The sequence below is a fragment of the Cherax quadricarinatus genome, chromosome 36 (genome assembly GCF_038502225.1).
Source record: "Cherax quadricarinatus isolate ZL_2023a chromosome 36, ASM3850222v1, whole genome shotgun sequence".
NCBI classification, from domain to species: domain Eukaryota; kingdom Metazoa; phylum Arthropoda; class Malacostraca; order Decapoda; family Parastacidae; genus Cherax; species Cherax quadricarinatus.
Window position 1 is genome coordinate 14,101,557 of NC_091327.1, and position 25,226 is coordinate 14,126,782.

The 25,226-nt window shown below is 40.4% G+C and overlaps 1 protein-coding gene across 1 annotated transcript in view; it reads right to left on the bottom strand.

Annotated features, from left to right (window-relative positions):
• Positions 1-204: 204 nt before the first annotated feature.
• The window catches only part of LOC128691408 (secreted protein C-like), a 42,056-nt gene continuing 17,034 nt past the window's right edge, over positions 205-25,226 (bottom strand). Inside the window, exons 2-3 of the mRNA XM_070091652.1 lie at positions 1,165-1,188; positions 205-290 (exon numbers count right to left, since the gene is read on the bottom strand). Coding sequence (XP_069947753.1) covers positions 205-290; positions 1,165-1,188 — 110 coding nt within the window. The remainder of the gene's footprint in view (positions 291-1,164; positions 1,189-25,226) is intronic.

Sequence of the window (25,226 nt, forward strand, 5' to 3'; positions counted from 1 at the left end):
ATGAATGTGAATCATAAGATTTTACGTTATATTTTGGTCCCATTAATTTCTTTATACTAAATATAGACTAAAGAATTTTCTGTATCTTGGTGTTCCTATTTCCTTGCTCCTTAAAAAAATATCCATGCAAAACATAGAAAATGAGAACTCGCATTACAAAAATTGGTATATTTCAGTTTGAATAATGAGACTTGTATGTTTAATTTATGAAGGTTCAGGGAGGAGGATTGCTGAATATATTTCTTGAGATATATACACATACTCTATATCAGCAAAATATTGCACTGTGACTGCAAATATATAGCACCATTAACCAAAATCTCACATATTTACAAATTAATGATTTGTCCTGGTTTTCTTTTCTTACACACACACACAAACACACACACACACACACACACACACACACACACACACACACACATTCATTGTACTCCACGAAAACAAGTTAAAGCATAAACAAACAAATAGCGCAGTTTGCAGGATTCGAACCCAGGCCTCCAGTTCTCCACGAGTGTTGATGGCTGATAAACCGATACCTTAAACCACAGACCTACAGACGTAGGATGGGCACGCACACTAGTGACCCTCCAGTATAGTTTGTAGTTATTTCATTCTCGTCTTGTTTGTACTTGCCTTATAATGAAAAATACAATTAATGTATTCTGTGGAGACGTTTACAGCTGAGTGGCTTAAGGCGTCGGTTTGTCAATTATCTACACTCCTGGAAAACTGGTGGCCTGAATTCGAACTTTGCTGGCTGCGATGAAATATATACTGATGTATTTTACATTGCAAGGTATTATATGTTTATGTGAAATGCCAAGCTTGTGTGGATCATTCAGCACAAGTATTGGAGGTTCGATCCTCTGTCCACAAATTAGACAACCATGCTACCTAACTGCACTAAGCTAGTTGTCAATACAACCAACAAAAAATTCAAGTTCTGTGAAATGTAACTCCTAAAACATAGTCAAAGTACATTTGTCTTCACATGAACTACATACTCGCATCTATTAACTTACTGTGAAAGGAAGAAACTTCTGCTAAAGCCTTGTGTTATATGCATTAGAGGGAAGGAGAGAAGAGGAAGAGAGAAACAATACTGAGATCAACCCGGGGGAAGTTCACATTCCGGGACAACCCTGGTTCATCTATACTCACCATCCTTCATGGCGTCCTTCTGATCTGGCAGTGGAAGAAACAGCAGTTAGTCACAGCTGAGCTGAATTAGGACAACATTTTACACCAATATCCCTCTCAATAACCCACCTTCCCTCCACACATAACAAGGTTAATACCAAGTCCTACATACCCCTGATCCCATACCAATATACCCATACCAACAAGTCGTAAACAGTCCCACGAGGAGGAATGGCTTATCGAGTTCAAGTTACCTTAAAGACACGTTTATGCAAACAATCCTATATTTAAGAACGCAAGAAGGAACACTGCTGCAGGACTACTGGCCCAAACTAAGTCCAACCATTAACGAGAAAAATCACTAATTCCAACCCCATTTCAAATTGAACCGTCTTTATATCTGATAAACGTTCCAGGGATCATTTTCTCTCGTCTGTCTCAGACCACTCCTTTTATTTATTTTTTTTTTTGAACCTGTCGAGCTTTACATTTTTTCCCCTTTCATAAAGTTTTCGTTAATGTTTCAATTTAATTTTACGATGAAAATTGTTAATCTTTCTAAATGTTAGTTTAGGGTATGTAAAAATCCACAAATTTTTTACTTGTGAAAAATATCGTCTCTATGAAAACAATCAGAAAACTGAATAATGAATAATAATATTAATAACAATAAAATAATAAAATTGTATTCAGTAATTAACATGTATAGATACGTATATGTGTATGTGTCGTACCGAATAGGTAAAACTTGCTATTATAGCAACGCTTTACTTGTCAAATAAGGCAAGTGAAAATTTGTGTATGCAATAATTTCGTAAAACTCATTCTGAACCTAACGAAAAAATATATTTCAGTGTGTTTATTATTAAATTATTGTAAACTTATCTAAAATATATTTAGATGGATTAGGCTAAATTAAATTGCGTTTGTTATAATAAGGTTAGGTAAGTTTTCTAAGGTTGTTTGGGTACAAAATTTATTTTTATATTAACATAAATGAAAAAAAATATATCTTTAAACGTATGAAAATTTTTTAGAAGGGACTTGATTTTAAACGAGTTCTTGCTAATTGACCAGTTTTACCTATTCGGCACTACATTAATATATATATATATATATATATATATATATATATATATATATATATATATATATATATATATATATATATATATATATATATATATACACACACACACACATACATAATACAAACATATGCATAACAAAATACACATCATATTAATTCTGCTGTTCGATTAATCAACAAGTTGACATTACACAAGTGTGGAGAAAAAACTTGTGCCGTATGCGGGAACAGTATTAGTGTATCTCTGTTAACCTTTCACACTTTTCTCCAGTCCTCACCCTTTCTTCATTTCCCTTCATTTCCTATTATACTATTATCTACCCTATTGCTCCCGCTAAGCATCATATAAGACTAGAATAAAAAAGCAGAACTTTCCTGATATATGAAATTTTTCTTAATGTAAAAAAGAAATCCGTCCTTACTCAAAATCATTCTTACTCTCACTCCCCCATCATCACTCCACATTCTGTCTACACCCTCCACTCCTCTCACCTCTTCAGCCTCCACTGACACTTCTTCCATCACCAATCCACCTACCATCAATCCACCTAACATCGACACCCGTCCTCCTAAACAACGAAGTCTTCCAGTCCTCTACCTCTGTCCACCAGGTCTGGCCAGTCAGGCCGCTCTGATATGTATACACATAGCAATCAACCTGATCAAGATTTCTTTGTAATTCCATATTATAAAAGCATATGCCCATGGATTAAATAATAATTAACTATGCTAACCATCTCATTTTTATAATCAGTCACTTCAATATATTTTATTATATAATTTTCGTTTTCTCTTCTGTCCTTTTAACTTTCAGAAAATTAAAATAAACTAGGAGCAGTTTTAGATTATAAAAATTTACTTCATTAAAAAATTTTCAGTGACTATAATTAAATCTAGAAATTATAAATACTGAACGAATTTGAAAGTTGAAATCAACTTTTTTTTCATATTCATAATTAATAATTTCAACTTGAAATTTAGAGAAATATCTTTTATCACATATAAGCAATATATAATGTCCATTATACTAGAAGGAAATATGCTAATACACACACACACACACACATATAAATATATATATATATATATATATATATATATATATATATATATATATATATATATATATATATATATATATATAAATGTATAATGTATATATGCATACACGCACTTGCATATATACACAGAACATAACCACAGCAAGACTTTCTACACAGCTGAATTTACAGGCTTAAAAATGGAATCATACCTAATCTCATTTTAAAATTCAAGCCTACCTAAGATTCACTATCACTTCTCAGGATGCCACCCACAACAGTCGGCTAACTCTGAGATATTTATTTACTGCTAGGTAAACCGGGGCAAGTACTTTAAGAAATCTTCAAGATAGAACCCTGGTTCAGCGACAGGGGGCTGAAAAAACTAGTACTGTGGTACTTTGTTTTGCAAAGTACTCCGAGATATTTTGTCTAGTATAATGCAACTTTCTCAAAGTCTGATAGATACACGAAAGAAATCCAGTTCTTCCTTCCAGAATGACAGTATCAATGAAAAAGAACACGCAGAGGAAAACCGAAAGAGAATCATAGTATCAGGGGACAAACAGAGGAGAATCCGAGATGACTGAAAGAGGAATTCTCAAGCCATGGAAAAAAATCCATCTCTTTACTTGGATGGAAGCGAGAAGGCAGGCGGCCGGACTAAAGCCCCAGCGCTTTATTTATGCAGACGGAGGTCCCTGTTGGTGCATCATGTGACAATTACTTAATAACGCAGCGTGACAGAGAGCTGCTCAAACGCTCACTGATGTGGAATGGGATCTCTCCCATTCATTTTTATTAAGAAAATTTCAGTAGGCACGTAGTGTGCGGCTATGCTATTCTTCATGATACAAAAGGTACATAGTGAAACAGCCACAGTGCGCAGTAACTATTCTGTAGGATAGTTACAACGTGGGAACACCCTCAGTGTGCTCGTATCCTTTTGCATGATAGTTACATTATGCAACACATTTGCGATGTGCTGCAAAAATGAACCCAGAGAGAGAGAGAAAAAGAGAGAGAGAGAGAGAGAGAGAGAGAGAGAGAGAGAGAGAGAGAGAGAGAGAGAGAGAGAGAGAGAGAGAGAGAGAGAGAGAGAGAGAGAGAGAGAGAGCGAAAGGCAGGGAGAGCACAGAATGCTGGAGAGTGTGGAAGCCAGGGTGGAGGTAGCGGGCATCTGAGTCTGACAGAGACAAAGTGGGAGGCAAACAGTCATCTATAGACAGTTAGAGAAAGCTTGCTCAAAGCGTCGACAGTCAGTCAGGGGCAGGAACGAGGAGAGGAAGCAAGACCAGAATGAAAAACAAGGAAAAGAGGGTAAGGGGGTTGTGTGGAGTAATCACCAAGTAGTATTTGTGGGGGGATGGGTCGAGTCTCAGACCCAGAACGAGACTATAAAACTACAAAATCACAGACATTATTAGTTCACGACCTCATAGACCCAGTCATACCTGATTTTGAAATTGTGCGTTTAATTTAGCTATGCCACATCCTCGTCTAGCTCTTCCATTTATTTACCATCCTGAGACTGAAAAAATATTTCCTGACATCCGTGTGTGTGTGTGTGTGTGTGTGTGTGTGTGTGTGTGTGTGTGTGTGTGTGTGTGTGTGTTAGTTACCATTTTGTCCTAGGCACATGTCGATTAGACACTAGGCCTGTAGCATATAAGTGTGTGTGTGTGTGTGTGTGTGTGTGTGTGTGTGTGTGTGTGTGTGTGTGTGTGTGTGTGTGTATGTGTATGTGTGTGTGTGTGTGTGTGTGTGTGTGTATGTGTGTGTGTGTGTGTATGTGTATGTGTGTGTGTGTATGTGTGTATGTGTGAGTGTGTGTGTCATGTGGGGTTCGAAACGTGGATAGGGTAGGATCGTAATCCAAACGCCATACGGAGGAAGTGATAATGACCTGTAGGAGTGGAGAATGCAGTTAGCTCTTGGCTGTCCTCGTGAAGAGGGACTTGCCAAAACCCTTGTAACAAATCCAGGGTTGAAAAGACTTTGTTATCTCCGATGTTACGTAAAAGATCACCCAGTACAGGAAGTGGGAAGCGATCTGGAATAGTTTTCGCATTTAACTTCCTAAAGTCAATCACTGGGCGCCAAGTACCATCCTTCTTAGGTACTAGGATCAAGGGTGCATTCCAAGGTGAATTGCTAGGTGCAATAACTCCATCATCAAGCATTTGACTGATCAATTCTTCTGCGACAGCAACTTGTGAATGAGGCATTCTGTACGCAGGTATGTAGATAGGTCTAGTACCAGGTTCAAGTGGAATACGATGGGACAATAAGTTCGTTATACCCATCTTCTCACCTGGTAAGGCAATGGCTTTACGACGTTTGTTCAACAGAGTCAACAAACGCTTGACTTCATCTGGGAAGTCAGTGGGAGCTAAGTCTTTCTCCTCAACTGGTGGAACAGATTGATCCAGTGAAGTGGATGAGGTCTCCCCGGCAGAAATAGCACCGACCCACTGGTCAGGTGACAACTCATCCTCTACCTGAACAGGGTAAGTATAGTGAACAAGGTCAACAAGATTGGTATTGGCTCTGAGACGAACACTGTGACCAGAAGTGTTGGCTAGGAAGAAATGGATCTTACTATCTCTTACAACATGTAAGGATGGTTCAACAAATAGACCTTTTACTTTGCAGGAATCACTGTCAACTAGGACGTTATCACCATCTGGAACACTAGGAACAACAACAGACACACTAGTGAGGGCACTTGCTGCGGCAGAAACGTCTTTCTGCAGACGGCATGTGACATCAACAAGAGATGGCATTACTAGTTGCAAGTAATTGTTTTCCGACAAGGCGTCCCCTGTGGAGAAACTACTACTTGAACTAGCAGACATTGCAGGGATAGGCTCAGCACTCAAGGTAGTCAGAGCGTCCTCGGACACTTGAGGTAACTGGACACTATCTTGCAAGTCTGAAGTTGCAGGAACACAGACAGGAGTGACAGGATCATCAGTGCCTGACCGCTTGGGTACGCTACTGGAAAATGCACTGGCCTGTAAGGACTTAATTCGAATGTCATACTCTGCGGCAGTATGGCAGATCTCGGATCCAAGCTGGTAACCCCAAAATGGTACGATCAAGTCATCAATTTGGCCATGCCATCGATAAGGGTCGAGCACAATGCGTAAGTCTCGCATGGAAGCAAAGCCCAGTAGAGGGTCACCAGGGAAAGTAATCTGGTCGACAACAAGGAAGGAAGCAGTGAAGTCTCTACCTTGGATAGAAAAAGTTAGGGAAGTCCGACCTCGGACACGCAGGTGAGAACCAGCTACTCCACTAAGGGAGGACACATGAGTCGGTTCTACGAGAAGGACATGTCGTAACTGCTTATCCTTAAACAAACTAGACCTAGTAATATTGACTTGCGCACCAGAGTCCATGAATAAATGAACGGGCGCATTATGAACAGATGCTTACACTATAGGGCCTATGGTTGCATTGGAAGTTATGTGCAAACAAAAAGGTGGATTGTCATCAGAAAAGACTTGTTCCACTTCATCCCCAAAATCATCTACGTCAGAGACATGTGAAGCAACATCATCAGCAGGATTGTCATTCTCGAGACTGCTTAAGGCTTCAAAGGAATTGTGAACGGGGATGGTGTACTCATTATCACCTACTGTCATTATGGGACGGTTTGTTGTGTGTGTGTGTGTGTGTGTGTGTGTGTGTGTGTGTGTATGTGTGTGTGTGTGTGTGTGTGTGTGTGTGTGTGTGTGTGTGTGTGTGTGTAGAGAGAGAGAGAGACAGAGGAGGATAATCATTGCTAAATATCTCTAGTTATTTCTCTGTTGTAAATTTTGTTTACTTTTACGTTAATTCATAAAGAAAAAATAGTCTTAAGGAGACAAATACGAAACGTGAGGAAAATCCAGAAAAATCCTGGAGAGGGAGATCCCAGACCTGCGCACCAAAATCACTCAATATGAAAGTGACTTGGCAGTACCTCCAGCAAAAGGCAGCTTGCAAAACAGTAGCACTGCAGGTGACTGAAACTGCAAAAAAAAAAAGTTTCATTGCAGTAAATAAGTCATAATTTTGTAAGCAATATACACACAGGCTACACGAGTGAAAATAGTTGGGTGGGTGCCTTGTCTTGTATATAATAACAATAAATAATCTTTATTTCTACATGTACAATGTATACACACCCAGCTGACATCAGTAACATAATATTCAGAAAGCACATTTTTTATGCACAGCATGTTAATTCTGTCCCACCATCACTACTGTCCCACTACTACTACTACTACTACTACTACTACTACTACTACTGCTGCTGCTGCTGCTGCTGCTGCTGCTGCAGTGGCTTGGGCCAGTGGGTCTGATGCATTGCTCCTTCCTTCTTAAGTAGAGGCGACTTGGACCTGACTGGCTTAGGCCAGTAGGCGACTTAGACCTAGCAAATTATACCACGGGTCGGTTAGAACCCGCGATCAGTCACAAATCTCCAGACCGTGGTATGGTTTGTTTGCAATCGTGTAATTACGATTTCGTGAGTCATGAGACTTGGACCTGCCGAGCATGGGCCAGTAGGCTTGCTGCATTGCTCTTTCTTATGTTTTAGGGCTACACGTTAAAAAAATCACTGGGTGAAAGTAGGTGCCTGGCTGGAGGCAGAAGTGGGCCTACTGCCATGTTACTCTACTACTTGTGTACCTCAAAGAGAAAAAGATACCATGGAACATTACCCTTCACGGCAACAGTAGTAAACACGGCTCTCTGTATCACAAGAGTAGTAAATTTAAGCTTCGACTTAAAAAGACTCCGTTAAGGTAATTAATCGCTTGGGAGCGGCCATCTAAGTCCATCTACAAAGCCATGAATGAAATGGTGGGGCTATTAAAATAGGTCTCCCTGCTGACGAAGGGCAAGACGAAGGGGCACCCTGCTTCCCAAGTGATGGCCGCCGATCTTCATCTGGCAGGGACTAATGCCCGACAACCCTTTACAGCCTTTATGACTTGGGCCTCTATAAGTGCATCCAACTACATATATATATATATATATATATATATATATATATATATATATATATATATATATATATATATATATATATATATATATATATATATATATATAATGTCGTGCCGAATAGGTAAAACTGGTCAATTACCAAGAACTTATTTAAAATTAAGTCCTAAAATTTTCTCTTGTACGTTTAAAGATATACTTTTTTTCATTTATGTTAATGTAAAAATTAATAATTTTGTACCAAAAGAACCTTAGAAAACTTACGAAACTTTATTATAAATTGTAAGTTTTATCTGTTCGCCACGACATCCTAAATATGACTGTATGGTCCCGTGGGCTGGAGCATCGTGAATTCTTGCTCACCATGAGGCGGGCTAAAACAACAAGGGTTCGAATCCTTGGCTAGTCGCAGTGTTGATATTGATTAAATGCCACTTGTTCGTGGTAACAATACTATCATATATATAAAAGTTCCTCTTCTCATTTTTAGTAAATGTGTACAGGAGAAAGGGTTACTAGCCCATTGCTCCAGGCATTTTAGTCGCCTCATACGATACGCATGGCTTACGGAGGAAACATTCTTGTCCACTTCCCCATGGACGATAGGGAAAAAAACAAGAACAAGAGCTAATAAGTAAAAGAAGAAAAATCCTAGATGTGTGTATGTATATATATACATGTACATGCCTGTGTAGTGTGACCTAAGTGTAAGTAGAAGTAGCAAGATATACCTGTTATCCAGCGTGTTTATGAGACAGAAAAGAGACACCAGCAATCCTACCATCATGTAAAACAGTTACAGGTTTTTGTTTCACAGTCACCTGGCAGGACGGTAGTACCCCCCTGGGCGGTTGCTGTCTACCAACCTACTACATACTCTGAAGGAGGGGTGCTAATGCTGCAGTTATAACTGTAGTGTAAAGCACCCCTCTGGCAAGACAGTGATAGAGTGAATGATGAAAGTTTTTCTTTCTCGGGCCACCCTGCCTTGGTGGGAATCGGCCGATGTGTTAATAATGTATATATATGTATTATATATTCGCTGAATGTATCCATTCATTTAATTTTTTATCTATGCTTGGTAAGAATGTTACTTATTTTCAGGTAAAACTCACTGATATTCGCTTCAGCGCCGGAGCTCAACGTATATGTACTGGTTGGTCAGTGATTAAACCCCGTGTGTGTGTGTGTGTGTGTGTTTTGTGTGTGTGTGTGTGTGTGTGTGTGTGTGTGTGTGTGTGTGTGTGTGTGTGTGTGTGTGTTTTGTGTGTTGTGTGTGTTGTGTGTGTTTTCGTAATATTTAGAAATATTTTATCATAAACATGCATAATAGCAATAATAAACAACAACAATAATAATAAATAACAATAATAAAACAATAACAATAGTATCAGCAGCAACAGTAACAGAAGACATAACAGATGGCAGCACAATGGGTAAACGTTCAGTGGCTACCAACAGAGTACTCGTGTAATTTCTCTGCAATGGATTTAAATTTTATTTAATAGAGCTCGTAAAGTTATAATTTATTACGGTGGGGTAAAACAATGTAATTGAATACTAATAAAAACATTGCAGTGAGTTATTTGCTGAGCATTTCATTTATTTTTAAATAAATGATGTAACTTGGACGCATTAAATATGAGGGGTCTCTTAAATCACTGTACGTAGACAGACAGACAGACAGAAGAAAGATAGCCTTAGCAGTTGTGTCATTATTTCAACGACTGAGTTTAGAGATTTGTTACAAAATTAGCTGGGTACACATTTAAATATTTTTCACATGTAGTTTAGAAATTTGCACATACACAGGTGCCTGATAAATATCTAAATACCAACTAAGAGCCAAAAATAATGGAAATCAGGAGACATAAAAATAGATGAAAGTAACTTGCGAGAATTACTGTAATTCAACGAAATTAGTAATGATTTAGTTGACGTACTGAAAGGCTTCGTTCATATGTAAAAAAAAAAAAAATTAAGATTCTCCCATGCACTGCTAGTATATTTCTTGAAAGGTATGCACTGAGAATAGCAATTGTGACGCTCTGGTAAGAACATGTGTTAAAAATTAAACTGTTGATCATGCGGAAGCAAGAGAGGCTATCAGCACCTGTTGAGGGCTGAGTCCCTCAGGGCGCTGAACGGGGCTGAAGGGGCTGATACCCCCCCTTTCTAGAGAAAAGTTCTCCACAATAATGTATTTACACCGAAAAGTACATATCTCGGTATTTATATATTTTAAGTTTATTTTACTTCTTACATTAGGAATCAAAGTATTCTTGATTAGTAGCGCACAGGAAACTTGCAGCCTCCATGTAGTTGACTGGCCTCAAACTAAGATAATATATCAACTAAACATCACTTAAGTTATATACATCGAGGTGTATATATCTGTGCATACAATCGGAGACATATTTGGTTCAAATTTGATCAATTTTTTGGGTTCTTCTACCTTTGCAGCCCCGCCTGTGGCTAGAAATACCGGCAAACTTCCAAATCAATCAGGTAGTTGGGGCTAGCGGCCCGCAGGCCTATAGAGCCATCACAACTCGGCTAAATAAACACTTTATTCCGTTTTAAAGGAAATAGAGCAGTACTGACTATAAATATACAGGGAATATGCAGCTTTACTGAATAATCCGCAGCTGATTGGATGTAAAATTAATACACTAACTAGTCTAAACATATACATGTGTCTTGCCAACATTCAGCTCATTGACACTTCATCTACAGTAGCAACCATCTGTCTGGATGCTCTTATGTAAAATCAGTGACCGGCTTTGAGAGTTCTCTTGCTCTCAAAATACGAACTTCACTGTTCAGTGCCTGATTAAACAGGTGGTTGTTGGCAGCGGCTCACAAGCCTCCGTAATCCATCGCATGCCGACTGATCCGACATTTGTTTGAGGCTTTGTATTGCATTTTAATATGTCGTTCATTTCATAGACTAGTACTAAACCAACCCACATCACAAATTAAGTCATTTAAAATATTTTCGGGATAGCTAGAGACATTATTTAACAAGTCACTTCTATACTATTACCATAGCGGAGTGGTGAGATGAACTGGTGGTGTCCTGGAACAGACCCTCATTACCCTCATTACCTTTAACTCAAAGGAATCTCTAAACCCTCACAGGTTTAGAGCTTCCTTTTGAATAGAACAACAACGATGTTTAGGTGAGTAAAAGAGGATATATTTTCTGTCGTTGATAGAAAATCGTATACTAGTTAGAATTAGACCTGAGCAGACATCCACTGTGTGGTCTTTCAAGTACTCTGCTGTCTGTGTTTAACATGTATCCGAGTCATTCTCTCTTACCCCTTCTCACCACAAAGAAAAAATCAATAACTAGCTGACAAATGCAAAAAATCAGGACAAGAGGAGAGGCGCACTACCAGCATCCTGCACACATCATTACCTTTATTGCTAGTAAGAGTAATGGGCCCCTGGCAGCGTTGACCGTCCACTGGCTCCACCACAGCCACTCTCCACCTGCTCAGGCAGCACTGACCGTCCACTAGTTCCATTACAGCCACTCTCCATCTGCTCAGGCAGCACTGACTGTCCACTAGTTCCATTACAGCCACTCTCCACCTGCTCAGGCAGCACTGACCGTCCACTAGTTCCATTACAGCCACTCTCCACCTGCTCAGGCAGCACTGACCGTCCACTAGTTCCATTACAGCCACTCTCCACCTGCTCAGGCAGCACTGACCGTCCACTAGTTCCATTACAGCCACTCTCCACCTGCTCAGGCAGCACTGACCGTCCACTAGTTCCATTACAGCCACTCTCCACCTGCTCAGGCAGCACTGACCGTCCACTAGTTCCATTACAGCCACTCTCCATCTGCTCAGGCAGCACTGACTGTCCACTAGTTCCATTACAGCCACTCTCCACCTGCTCAGGCAGCACTGACCGTCCACTAGTTCCATTACAGCCACTCTCCACCTGCTCAGGCAGCACTGACCGTCCACTAGTTCCATTACAGCCACTCTCCACCTGCTCAGGCAGCACTGACCGTCCACTAGTTCCATTACAGCCACTCTCCACCTGCTCAGGCAGCACTGACCGTCCACTAGTTCCATTACAGCCACTCTCCACCTGCTCAGGCAGCACTGACCGTCCACTAGTTCCATTACAGCCACTCTCCATCTGCTCAGGCAGCACTGACTGTCCACTAGTTCCATTACAGCCACTCTCCACCTGCTCAGGCAGCACTGACCGTCCACTAGTTCCATTACAGCCACTCTCCACCTGCTCAGGCAGCACTGACCGTCCACTAGTTCCATTACAGCCACTCTCCACCTGCTCAGGCAGCACTGACCGTCCACTAGTTCCATTACAGCCACTCTCCACCTGCTCAGGCAGCACTGACCGTCCACTAGTTCCATTACAGCCACTCTCCACCTGCTCAGGCAGCACTGACCGTCCACTAGTTCCATTACAGCCACTCTCCACCTGCTCAGGCAGCGTTGACCATCCACTGGCTCCACTACAGTCACTCTCCACTTGCACAAGTTGTTCCCCTGACCGAGCACTGACTCCACCTCCACCGACCGCACTGCCTCGCATTGCCCTTTCTATACAGATTTTTATCATTGAAAAATATGTTCAGATTAAAGACCGATAAATTAAGATTCTTCTACGTCCAAACTAAAATGCTTCTCCTTGTTAGTGTTCGTTATATCACTTACGTCCTTTTTTTAGTTTTCTGTTCCAACATTTGTATTATTGTTTTCTTTGTAACTAACACTTGTGTAATTGTATCGTTCGTTCTTCCTAGTACATGTGTCGCTTGTTCTACACGACTAACACCTGTGTCGTTACCTGGAGGTTATTCCGGGGATCAACGCCCCCGCGGCCCGGTCCATGACCAGGCCTCCCGATGGATCAGGGCCTGATCAACTAGGCTGTTACTGCCGGCCGCACGCAGTCCAACGTACGAGCCACAGCCCGGCTGATCCGGCACTGACTTTAGGTATCTGTCCAGCTCTCTCTTGAAGGCAGCCAGGGGTTTATTGGCAATTCCCCTAATGCTTGATGGGAGGCTGTTGAACAGTTTTGGGCCCCGGACACTTATGGTGTTTTCTCTTAGTGTACCAATGGCGCCCCTACTTTTTATTGGGGGCATTTTGCATCGCCTGCCCAGTCTTTTACTTTCGTAGGGAGTGATTTCTGTGTGCAGATTTGGGACCATTCCTTCCAAGATTTTCCAAGTGTAGATTATGATATATCTCTCCCTCCTGCGTTCCAACGAGTACAAGTCAAGTGCTTCCAAGCGTTCCCAGTAGTTAAGGTGCTTGACAGAACTTATACGTGCAGTAAAGGATCTCTGTACACTCTCTAGATCTGCGATTTCACCTGCTTTGAATGGAGATGTTAATTTACAGCAGTATTCCAGCCTAGAGAGAACAAGTGATTTGAAAAGGATCATCATGGGCTTGGCATCTCTCGTTTTGAAAGTTCTCATTATCCATCCTATCATTTTCTTTGCACGTGCGATCGTGGCACTGTTTTGATCCTTGAAAGTGAGATCCTCAGACATTACTACTCCCAGGTCCCTTACGTTGATTGAAATACAACGATTCATGGAGTGGTATCTTAGATGAGTTCCGAGTCTGGTGCTTACTTGGTCAACTAGGCTGTTGCTACTGGTGGGTTCACCGATCCATATATCCGTCACAGCCTGGTTGATCTGCCACCTGGTAGAATACCGATCTGGCTTCAGTTACTTAATACATCTTGATATAAAGTCAGTCTGTTTTTTACTGTGAACACTTTGGCACTTCTGCTATGACTTGAGATTTCTAAAAAAAAAAAAAATATATTCCTCAGCTGTTTCTTACTGAAGCTGTCCTTTTCCTCCTCCTTTGCCAGGCTCATTTGGTGCTTGCATGATCAACCAAGCTGTTGCAGGGCCGGTCACCTGGCCCACATATCCTGGTTGGTCCGGCTCTTGGCGGAGGTACATGTCGAGTTTCCCACTTAAGACTCTACTTCACCCGGCAGTGTTTCTAATATATTCTAATGAAGTGTTGAATAGTCCAGGATTAGTAAGAAAAATGCGAACAACAATGATCACAACAATGATTCCTGTGGGACGCCACTTGTGACCGATCTGCACACGGGGTACTATTTTTTTTATTTTTGCAAGCACTATGTTTCCTATTATTCAGTCATATTTCAGTTCAAGTGGTCCATTAGGAGGGGAGCCTTGATGATGCTGAAGAGTTACTGATCCAAGGAATTGAATCTATCCTTCCCTCCCTTGAATCAAATCTGAGTAGCTGCATTACCAAAGGTGCTGCATGATCCCAATGGGTTTAGAACTTCCCCCACGAATACAGTAATAATAATAATAATAATAATAATAATAATAATAATAATAATTCTACAAACCTTCTCAAACAGCCTTACGGAAGTCCAAATAAAGTCTCTCTATCATTGTTTACCAATTAATATTCATTAGTTATGATATGTTTTTAAAGCTGTTTGCTGAGAATTCCCCCCCCCCCAAAAAAAAAGGTGAAAAATTTACAATATGTAATATGTTTATTTTAATAAACAATGTCTGAAAAAAATACATGTCATGTATTTTTAAAAAAAAATGCTCAAGTTTTTTTTTAAGAACAATTGAACGGAACGAACATGTCATTTGTGCCACTGTGCAATGTGCTTTGAATTATTAATCAACAAGGCTTGGTCATGGACTGGGCCGGGGGGGCGTTGACCCCCGGATAACCCTCCAGGTATGCTCGAAAAAAATACATTTTTTTCATTAACTAAAAATGCCGGGTCACCTCTGCATAAAAATATCGTATCAAAATATTCAAATATACCTGTGTAGATTTTCATCTCTCTCAATACTGATGAAAAGGGTTTTGTTGTCCGGTGCAGGACAAGATGTTTTCAAGAAGATACCAAACAAGTTTTCTAAGGTGTAAGTAAGTTTATTTAGGTATAGGTGCACATATATAGTTACCCAAATTATCATACATAAGAAACATGTGTGTAAATTACTTTGGATAACTCCAAATAGGCAGACACAGTGACTTATTTCCGAAGGGGGCGAGCCTGTTTGTGATGTGTGTGCGAGTCTGAGGCCTCTACAGCAATAGTCTGGCTGGTCAGGAGGTCACTGGGAAAGTCCGTCAACAGACCGCTGTCACCAGGATCACCACTAACCAACTGGCTTCACATCACAACCTTCCTTACCACAAAACTGTCCCTCGTCACCTGCACCCCAACACTGCCACCACACCATACACCTCCCACACTGCCACCACACCATACACCTCCCACACTGCCACCACACCATACATCTCCCACACTGCCACCACACCATACATCTCCCACACTGCCACCACACCATACACCTCCCACACTGCCACCACACCATACACCTCCCACACTGCCACCACACCATACACCTCCCACACTGCCACCACACCATACACCTCCCACACTGCCACCACACCATACACCTCCCACACTGCCACCACACCATACACCTCCCACACTGCCACCACACCATACACCTCCCACACTCCACACTAATCACATTATGCACCACCCACACTAACCACATTATGTATCACCCCACATTGTGCACCTCCCACACTATACACCACCCACACTAACCACACCATACATCTACCACACTAACTACACAATTCACGTCCCACAGTTACTACACTATACACAAACCACATTAAATTACATCATATACCCCAGTACACACACACACACACACACACACACACACGCACACACACACACACAGCTGGGACACAGTTGGAAACTGAAGACACAGATGAATCACAGGGATGTTAGGAAGTATTTCTTCAGTCACAGAGTAGTCAGGAAGTGGAATAGTTTGGGAAGCGATGTAGTGAAGGCAGGATCCATACACAGCTTTAAGCAGAGGTATGATAAAGCTCATGGTTCAGGGAGAGTGACCCACTAGCGATCAGTGAAGAGGCGGGGCCAGGAGCTATAACTCGACCCCTGCAACCACAACTAGGTGAGTACACACACACACACACATCCCTGGGACAAGCAGAGGGTGTAGGTAGAGGGGCAAACAAAAGCAGCACTGCTCAGTAATGCCTAAATTTATGACCCCAACAATCATTAGCTAAGATAACACTGCTCGTCCCAAAGGGCGTCGCCAGGCATGGAACCTCAGTCACCCCTCTCTAAATGTGGAGACTTGTAGCACGACGCCAGGCAATGACACCAGGGCAGTGACGCCAGTTCAGTGACGCCAGGAAGTGTCGCCAGGGCAGTGACGCCAAGAGATATACACCACAGCACCGTATCATCCTTTGCGGATGATACTAGGATCTGCATGAGGCTGTCATCTGCTGAGGACGCGGTTAACCTCCAAGAAGATATAAACAAAGTTTTCCAGTGGGCCACGGTAAACAATATGATGTTCAATGAGGACAAATTCCAACTACTCCGTTATGGAAAACTGGAGGAGATAATAACTAGAACAGAGTAGGGCCATACAATAGAGCGGAAAAATAATGTAAGGGACCTGGGAGTAGTAATGTCTGAGGATCTCACTTTCAAGGATCACAACAGTGCCACGATCGCACGTGCAAAGAAAATGATAGGATGGATAATGAGAACTTTCAAAACGAGAGATGCCAAGCCCATGATGATCCTTTTCAAATCACTTGTTCTCTCTAGGCTGGAATACTGCTGTACATTAACATCTCCATACAAAGCAGGTGAAATCGCAGATCTAGAGAGTGTACAGAGATCCTTTACTGCACGTATAAGTTCTGTCAAGCACCTTAACTACTGGGAACGCTTGAAAGCACTTGACTTGTACTCGTTGGAACGCAGGAGGGAGAGATATATCATAATCTACACTTGGAAAATCTTGGAAGGAATGGTCCCAAATCTGCACACAGAAATCACTCCCTACGAAAGTAAGACTGGGCAGGCGATGCAAAATGCCGCCAATAAAAAGTAGGGGCGCCATTGGTACACTAAGAGAAAACACCATAAGTCTCCGGGGCCCAAAACTGTTCAACAGCCTCCCATCAAGCATTAGGGGAATTGCCAATAAACCCCTGGCTGCCTTCAAGAGAGAGCTGGACAGATACCTAAAGTCAGTGCCGGATCAGCCGGGCTGTGGCTCGTACGTCGGACTGCGTGCGGCCAGCAGTAACAGCCTAGTTGATCAGGCCCTGATCCATCGGGAGGCCTGGTCGTGGGCCGGGCCGCGGGGGCGTTGATCCCCGGAATAACCTCCAGGTAACCTCCAGGTAAGGAAGTGAAGCCAGGGCAGTATGTGCTGTCTTCTCATTTTCACCCCAGGTATCATTACTTAATCATCCCTTGATTCTAGTTCCATCTCATTTACTCCAAAATGTGACCTGTAAGGCAGCGGTCCAATAAAAATTCTCACCTACGTATTTTAGGTGGAAGACGGCCGGTTCGTTGAAAAAAAAAAGTTAGATCTGTCCTGGCTAAGAAGGCTGCCAACATAAGATCAAAGCAGGTCACAAAAATTAACAATGTTGCATTTATTTGTATTATATTTGATGTGGTTATAATTACTTGACAATACAATATAAAGAACGAAACGAGGAAATGTTCCAATGGAAATTGGTTCCACACACTGACTTTTTTCTTTACTATTCCAAAAATTCCTAGCGACTATTTTTTTGAAAATATGATATCTGATGTCAGCAAGGTGATATCTGATGCCACCAATGTGTTTTAATGTTTATGTTTCAAAGTCGAGGCTGTAAATAAACTGAACAGAAGTGTGTCAGTGAGAAACTCGATCTTAAAAGATAAAGCCTTTGTTATAACGAGGATGTTGTGACAGCTCTATTTTCTTGATGACACAGAAAACTTGCATAAGTTGTTGATGAAATTTGGAATAGTGCACAAAAAAACTAATGTAATTAAAGAAAAAAGTCTAATGTGTTAGGTACAAGGACAAGTGCAACTAATGTGACGTTTTATTGTGGCAACGTTTCGCTCTCCAGGAGCGGCTTGACAAAGCTCCTGGAGAGCGAAACGTTGCCACAGTAAAATGTCACATTAATTGCACTTGTGTCCTTTTATCTAACAGAATGTCCGTAAAGGAATGGAAGATTGGAAAAGAGATTGGAACCAGTGTGTGTCGAGCAAGTGAATGTTCTGAGAGGGATCAATTAAAGATTTGAACAATCACATCCTAGATGAGAGGAAATAGGTCTGAATTGGGTTTGTTTGTTTTTTTACATGAAGAAGGTGGCCAAAAGTAATGGAAATAGTGTGTTTGAGATCAATATGTGGAGTAAATATTATGAAAAGTATAATTCAAGGAATGGAAGAAAGGCTGTTGACATGATTTGGTTATTTCGAAAATCTGGATAATGCTAGCTCATCAGGAGGGATATATATTTCGAGTAGATACAGAGAGGTATATGCGAAAGTAAGTTAGGGTTAGCATGAGGTTGTAAGAGAGGTTTTGAGAGGCAGGGGCTTGAGCATCCAGCAAGCACGTGTAGTCTGCATAATCCTAATTTTATCACATTTTTTTTTTCATTTCATCATAATTCATAACATTAACTTCTGAACTTTCTCTGCAAATTTAAAAACACAATTTTCGTTATTCTAGACCGGGCCGGGTCAAGTTATGTTAGGTATAAAAAACGTATATTTAACCACGAAAAAGAATATTAAGTAAAACTGATCATAACACTTGCAGCAATGACGAAGCTAAGGAGTCCCGGTAAACGTTTAATTCTGTACGTGTATCACTCGTGGTGCAAAACTTGGGGGGGGGGGGGGGGAAGGGGGGAGTTGTCAAGGTGAAACCCATTTCCAAGTTTATTACGTCAATTTTTCAACATTTCCTATTTTCTCCTGATTGTATTTTCTTTGTAACAAAATAGTTAGGTTTTGGTTAGGTTATACTGGATATATTTAACGTTCAATGTACTCCTTGAAAAAAAATACACACAAATATTGCAGCTAGCAGATGCCAGTAGCTGAGTGGTTATGTTTGTCAGATATTTGCACTGGTGAAGAGCTGGTGACCTGGGTTTGAATGCTGCTGGCTGCATTATTTCTTTATGGATATATAATGCCATTATATATCTGGCAGCAAGATGGACAAGGAAAATTAGGAAATATTCAAATTTGAATGTTTTCTTCCTTTAGAATGAAAATGGGTTGTAACAGCCTGGTTGATCAGGCCTTGATCCATCGTGAGGCCTGGTCAAGGATTGGGCCGTGGGAACGTTGACCCCTGGAACACCCTCCAGGTATACTCCAGGTAGGTAGGTAGAGTGGAGTAAGGCAAAACAAGAGGTTTCAGGTATTTAGCTGCTGTCTGAGTGTGAGACACAGGTCAGCAAATTTCTTAACGCGAGCAAAGTAGCAGTGAAAAAAAAAAGATGTATGCGATCTAGTGGGGAAGAGAGGTAAAAAAAAATTTATAATTAAAGCTAAAAGAAAACTAAGAAATGAAAGTTGCAAGAGAATCCAATAGAAATACCTAAGATTTCTTCCAAGTATAGAAACATGCAGTGACGGATTACCAAAATAACCCACTGTATAGGAACTTCCATTCAAAAAACAGAGTCTGGAACCCGAACTCTTGAAATACAGAGAATGAGGTGAGACATGATGAATAAGACACATGATCGGTACCTGGTTATCTTTTAATCTATAACAGAGAAATGAGAACAGAAACTCAATACTAACGACAGTGAACGATGCCATGGCGAGTACAGCAGTTGAAAACATTATCACTGGTGGGTAAGTGCATTTTAGTTGAATTAATTCAGATTTAGAAAGGATAAAGAAGAGTACTGGCTTGGAAACTGGGTCGTAGAAGAGTGTAACAATCTGCCAAGTGATTAAAGCCAACAACAGCTAAGGATAGATTAAAAATAGGGTGACCAAAAGGGTGAGTGTGTAAGGTTAGGTTTGAGAAGGATCTGCTTAACATAGGTCTGTAGGCCTAATGCTGTACTCTTGTGTTCCAATGGGGGAGAAGGGAATCAGAGAGCTGGTGGTGGAGAGAGGGAGTTGGTGAGGAAGAGAGATGGGGAGAGAGCTGGGTATGGTGGAGAGAGGGAAATGGTGGTAGTAAACGATGCTGTCGGTGGTGATAAAAGATGGAGATTCTGGTGGTGAAAAGAGGGAGAGGTGATAATAGTGAGAGAGGTAGGTGGTGGTGGTGAAAGAGGGAGGTGGTGGCTGTGAAGAGAGAGAGAGAGAGAGAGAGAGAGAGAGAGAGAGAGAGAGAGAGAGAGAGAGAGAGAGAGAGAGAGAGAGAGAGAGAGAGAGGAAGGGAGGAACTGGTGGTTGAGAGAGAGAGGGTCCTAGGAGAGTAGTGGTGATAATGTGTTTATGGTACCTGGCCGTAAATCTCCCGTTTGAGGCTCTTGTGTTTTAGTGAATCTCAATGAAGTACAAACAAGGATCCAATGGTCATGCTGACCTAGTAGTATTTTACAGTGGTGCTGTCACAGTGGTGCTCTCAGTGTGATACTGTCATAGTGGTGCTGTCACAGTGTGATGCTGTCGTAGTGTCATCCTGTCACATTAGTGCTTTCAGTGTGATGTTGTCATAGTAGTGCTGTTAGTGAAAAGCTGTCACGGTGATGCTGTCAGTGTGAAGTTGTCACAATGGCTCTCCTACAAAGTGTTATCACACTGGTAATTTAGTGGTACTCAATACAGCGGTGCTCCCACACCCGTACATGCACAGTGCTTTAGGGTTTAATCCTACAAACTATAAAGTGAAACCTACAGAAGCAAATCAGTTTGAGTATATATAATAAACGAGGAAGAGACACTGACATATAAACAACAAATAAATGTTAATGAAAAGCGTCTGAACCCATAAATTTAGATATATATCTTAATACATATCGTATATCCTCTGTGTGTGTGTGTGTGTGTGTGTACTCACCTAGTTGTACTCACCTAGTTGAGGTTGCGGGGGTCGAGTCCGAGTGTGTGTGTGTGTGTGTGTGTGTGTGTGTGTGTGTGTGTGTGTGTGTGTGTGTGTGTGTGTGTGTGTGTGTGTGTGTGTGTGTGTGTGTGTGTGTGTGTACAAATACAAACGTTGTCAACAGCTTTGACTGAACTGTAGAAAATTATCTGTGGGGTAATATTAAAATTTTCACACAAACAATGCGTTCAACACCATCTCGATATAATTTATCTAATGCCTTCAAAACTGGTCCTAGGTTGTGTGACGTGAAAGAACCAAGCTTGTTTCCCTGCGCCTGATGTCCAGGATGTCCCAGCCTCCAGATCTCACATGTCTACCAACAAGACATCTCACTAATGGTTAACTTGACGTCCGTCGTCTTAAAATGACAAGACAGTTCACTCCCTTCAAAAAAATGTCTGGGAGCTAAGTGGTTATAAGAATTCAAGCTTAAAATATTTCGGTACCGACCAGTCCTACTGGCCATTGTTTTCATCTGATAATGGACACATCAGGGCTTAAATTCTACCCCCTTGAACTCCCCATTTTGATGGATGTTCACTCTTGTACAAGCTCAGGGGCTCTCAGGGCCACAAGGGGGAAGGGAGAGGGAAAAACAGTGTCCGTAATTATTTGATATTGATTCTGGTGTGGGAATAAACGAGTGGCTTGTGAAGGAAGCCTCCCTTACCATCTAACCAGGGAACATTAATCATACAGGTCTTGTGTGAATGGATGAGCAACTAATCCTCACCACATGTGGCTGCTTGCCTTCGGTATCCCATAGCACATATGTACACGGCAATTCCAAGGTGAACGTGTACATCTGCGCCAATGTTTGTATGTGACATCAAAATCCTACAGTATTTGAGTTCTTCAGTGCAGGTGAAAATACACATTCATGTTCGTTGTATGCAAATCTCATCTTTGTTCCATCATTGTATCTTTAAATCCTTGTGTGCTATTTTGTATAATAAGCATTATTTATACGAAGACACACACACACACACACACACACACACACACACACACACAAACACACACACACACACATACACACACACACATACACACACACGGACACACACACACGGACAAACACACACGGATACACACACACGGACACACACACACGGACACACACACACGCAGACACACACACACGCAGACACACACTCACGCACACGCAGACACACGCAAGCACACTGAAGCATGGAAAAACACACACACACACGCATACACAAGGTGGACAAAGACAGGATGTTCCAGATATGGGACACAGAAACAAGGGGTCACAATTGGAAGTTGTGGACTCAGATGAGTGAAAGGGATGTTAGGAAGTATTTCTTCAGTCATAGAGTTGTCAGGAAGTGGAATAGCCTAGAATGTGACGTAGTGAAGGCATTAACCATACATAGCTTTAAGACGAGGTTTGATAAAGCTCATGAAGTATGGAGAGCGAGGATCTAGTAGCAATCAGTGAAGAGGCGGGGCCAGGAGCTATGAATCGACCCCTGCAACCACAAATAGATGAGTACAAATAGGCGAGTACACACATACACATACACGCACGCATATACAACAGGCCTAGTGTCAAATCGACACGTGCCTTGGACAAAACTGTAATAACCTAATACACACACACACACACACACACACACACACACACACACACACACACACAAAAAAAAAAAAAAAAAAAAAAAGTCAAGGTAGTCATAATGAACGACTGTTAATAGACAAACTGAAGACTGAACGGGGATTTGAACCATGGTCCCTGACAGGCAGCACAAAGTGCAGTCTGTGAAACCTTCCTATTGTAAGCCTTTCTGCTCTGTAATATATATATATATATATATATATATATATATATATATATATATATATATTATTTATTATCACACTGGCCGATTCCCACCAAGGCAGGGTGGCCCGAAAAAGAAAAACTTTCACCATCATTCACTCCATCACTGTCTTGCCAGAAGGGTGCTTTACACTACAGTTTTTAAACTGCAACATTAACACCCTTCCTTCAGAGTGCAGGCACTGTACTTCCCATCTCCAGGACTCAAGTCCGGCCTGCCGGTTTCCCTGAACCCCTTCATAAATGTTACTTTGCTCACACTCCAACAGCACGTCAAGTATTAAAAACCATTTGTCTCCATTCACTCCTCTGGTGTAAATATATAAATATATATATATATATATATATATATATATATATATATATATATATATATATATATATATATAATATTAATATTATTGTGACCACGAACGAGTGGTATTGATCAATAACAACGCTGCACTAGACAAGGACTCGAACCCATGCTGATTTGGACAGCCTCACGGTGGGCGAAAACACATGACGCCCTAATCCACTGACCATACGATCCTTAAGAGTAACGCATCCAGCGGAACTGGATGTTGTACTCGCTACCCAAGGACACACGATGGTGTGGATAACTCTAGGCTAATTTCATTCTAGTCCCTGCTCGTTGTATTAGTACACCAAACAGGTACACCAAATAGGTAAAGTTGGTCAATTAGCAAGAACTCGTTAAAAATTAAGTCCTTTCTAAAATTTTCTCCTTTACGTTTAGAGATATTTTTTCATTTATGTTAATGTAAAAATTAATAATTTTGTATCAAAGAACCTAAAAAAACCTACCTAACCTTATTACAACAAGCGCAATTTAATTTAGCCTAATCCAACTAAATATATTTTAGATAAGTTTACAGTAATTCAATAATAAAGAAACGCAATGGAATACATTTTTTTTCATTAAGATCAGCATTATTTTTCCGAAATTATTGCATACACAAATTTTCGCTTGTCTTAATCGGCAAGAAGAGCGTTACTATTTAAGCCAAAATCGTAAGTCTTACATATTCGGTACGATTATATATATATATATATATATATATATATATATATATATATATATATATATATATATATATATATATATATATATATATATATATATATGCAATAAGATCACAGTAAACAGGTGATTTCAGAATATGCAAAACAACCATTGTGACAGAATAGTGAAATTCCAAGCGCTTTCGTGACTTCTCACATTATCAAGGAACATTTGTTCCTTGATAATGTGAGTATTCACGAAAGCGCTTGGAATTTCTCTATTCTTTCACAGTGGTTGTTTTGCATAATATATATATATATATATATATATATATATATATATATATATATATATATATATATATATATATGTCGTGCCGAATATGTAAAACTGGTCAATTAGCAAGAACTCATTTAAAATTAAGTTCTTTCTAAAATTTTCTCTTATACGTTTAAATATATATTTTTTTCATTAATGTTGATGTAAAAATTTATAATTTTGCACCAAAAGGAACTTAGAAAACTTACCTAACCTTATTATAGCAAAAACAATTTATTTTAGCCTAACCCAACTAAATATATTTTAGATTTGTTTACAATAATTTAATACTAAACAAACACAGTGAAATATATTTTTTTCGTTAGGTTCAGAATGATTTTGGCGAAATTATTGCATACACAAATTTTCACTTGTCCTATATGGCAAGATGAGCGTTGCTATTTAAGCCAAGATCGCAAGTTCTGCCTATTCGGCACGACATATATATATATATATATATATATATATATATATATATATATATATATATATATATATATATATATGTCGTGCCGAGTAGGCAGAACTTGCGATCTTGGCTTAAATAGCAACGCTCATTTTGCCATACAGGACAAGTGAAAATTTATGTATGCAATAATTTCGCCAAAATCATCCTGAACCTAACGAAAAAAAATATATTTCACTGTGTTTGTTTAGTAAGTATTAAATTATTGTAAACAAATCTAAAATATATTTAGTTGGGTTTGGCTAAAATAAATTGGTCTTGTTATAATAAAGTTAGGTAAGTTTTCTAAGATTCTTTTGGTGCAAAATTAAAAATTTTTAATTAATGA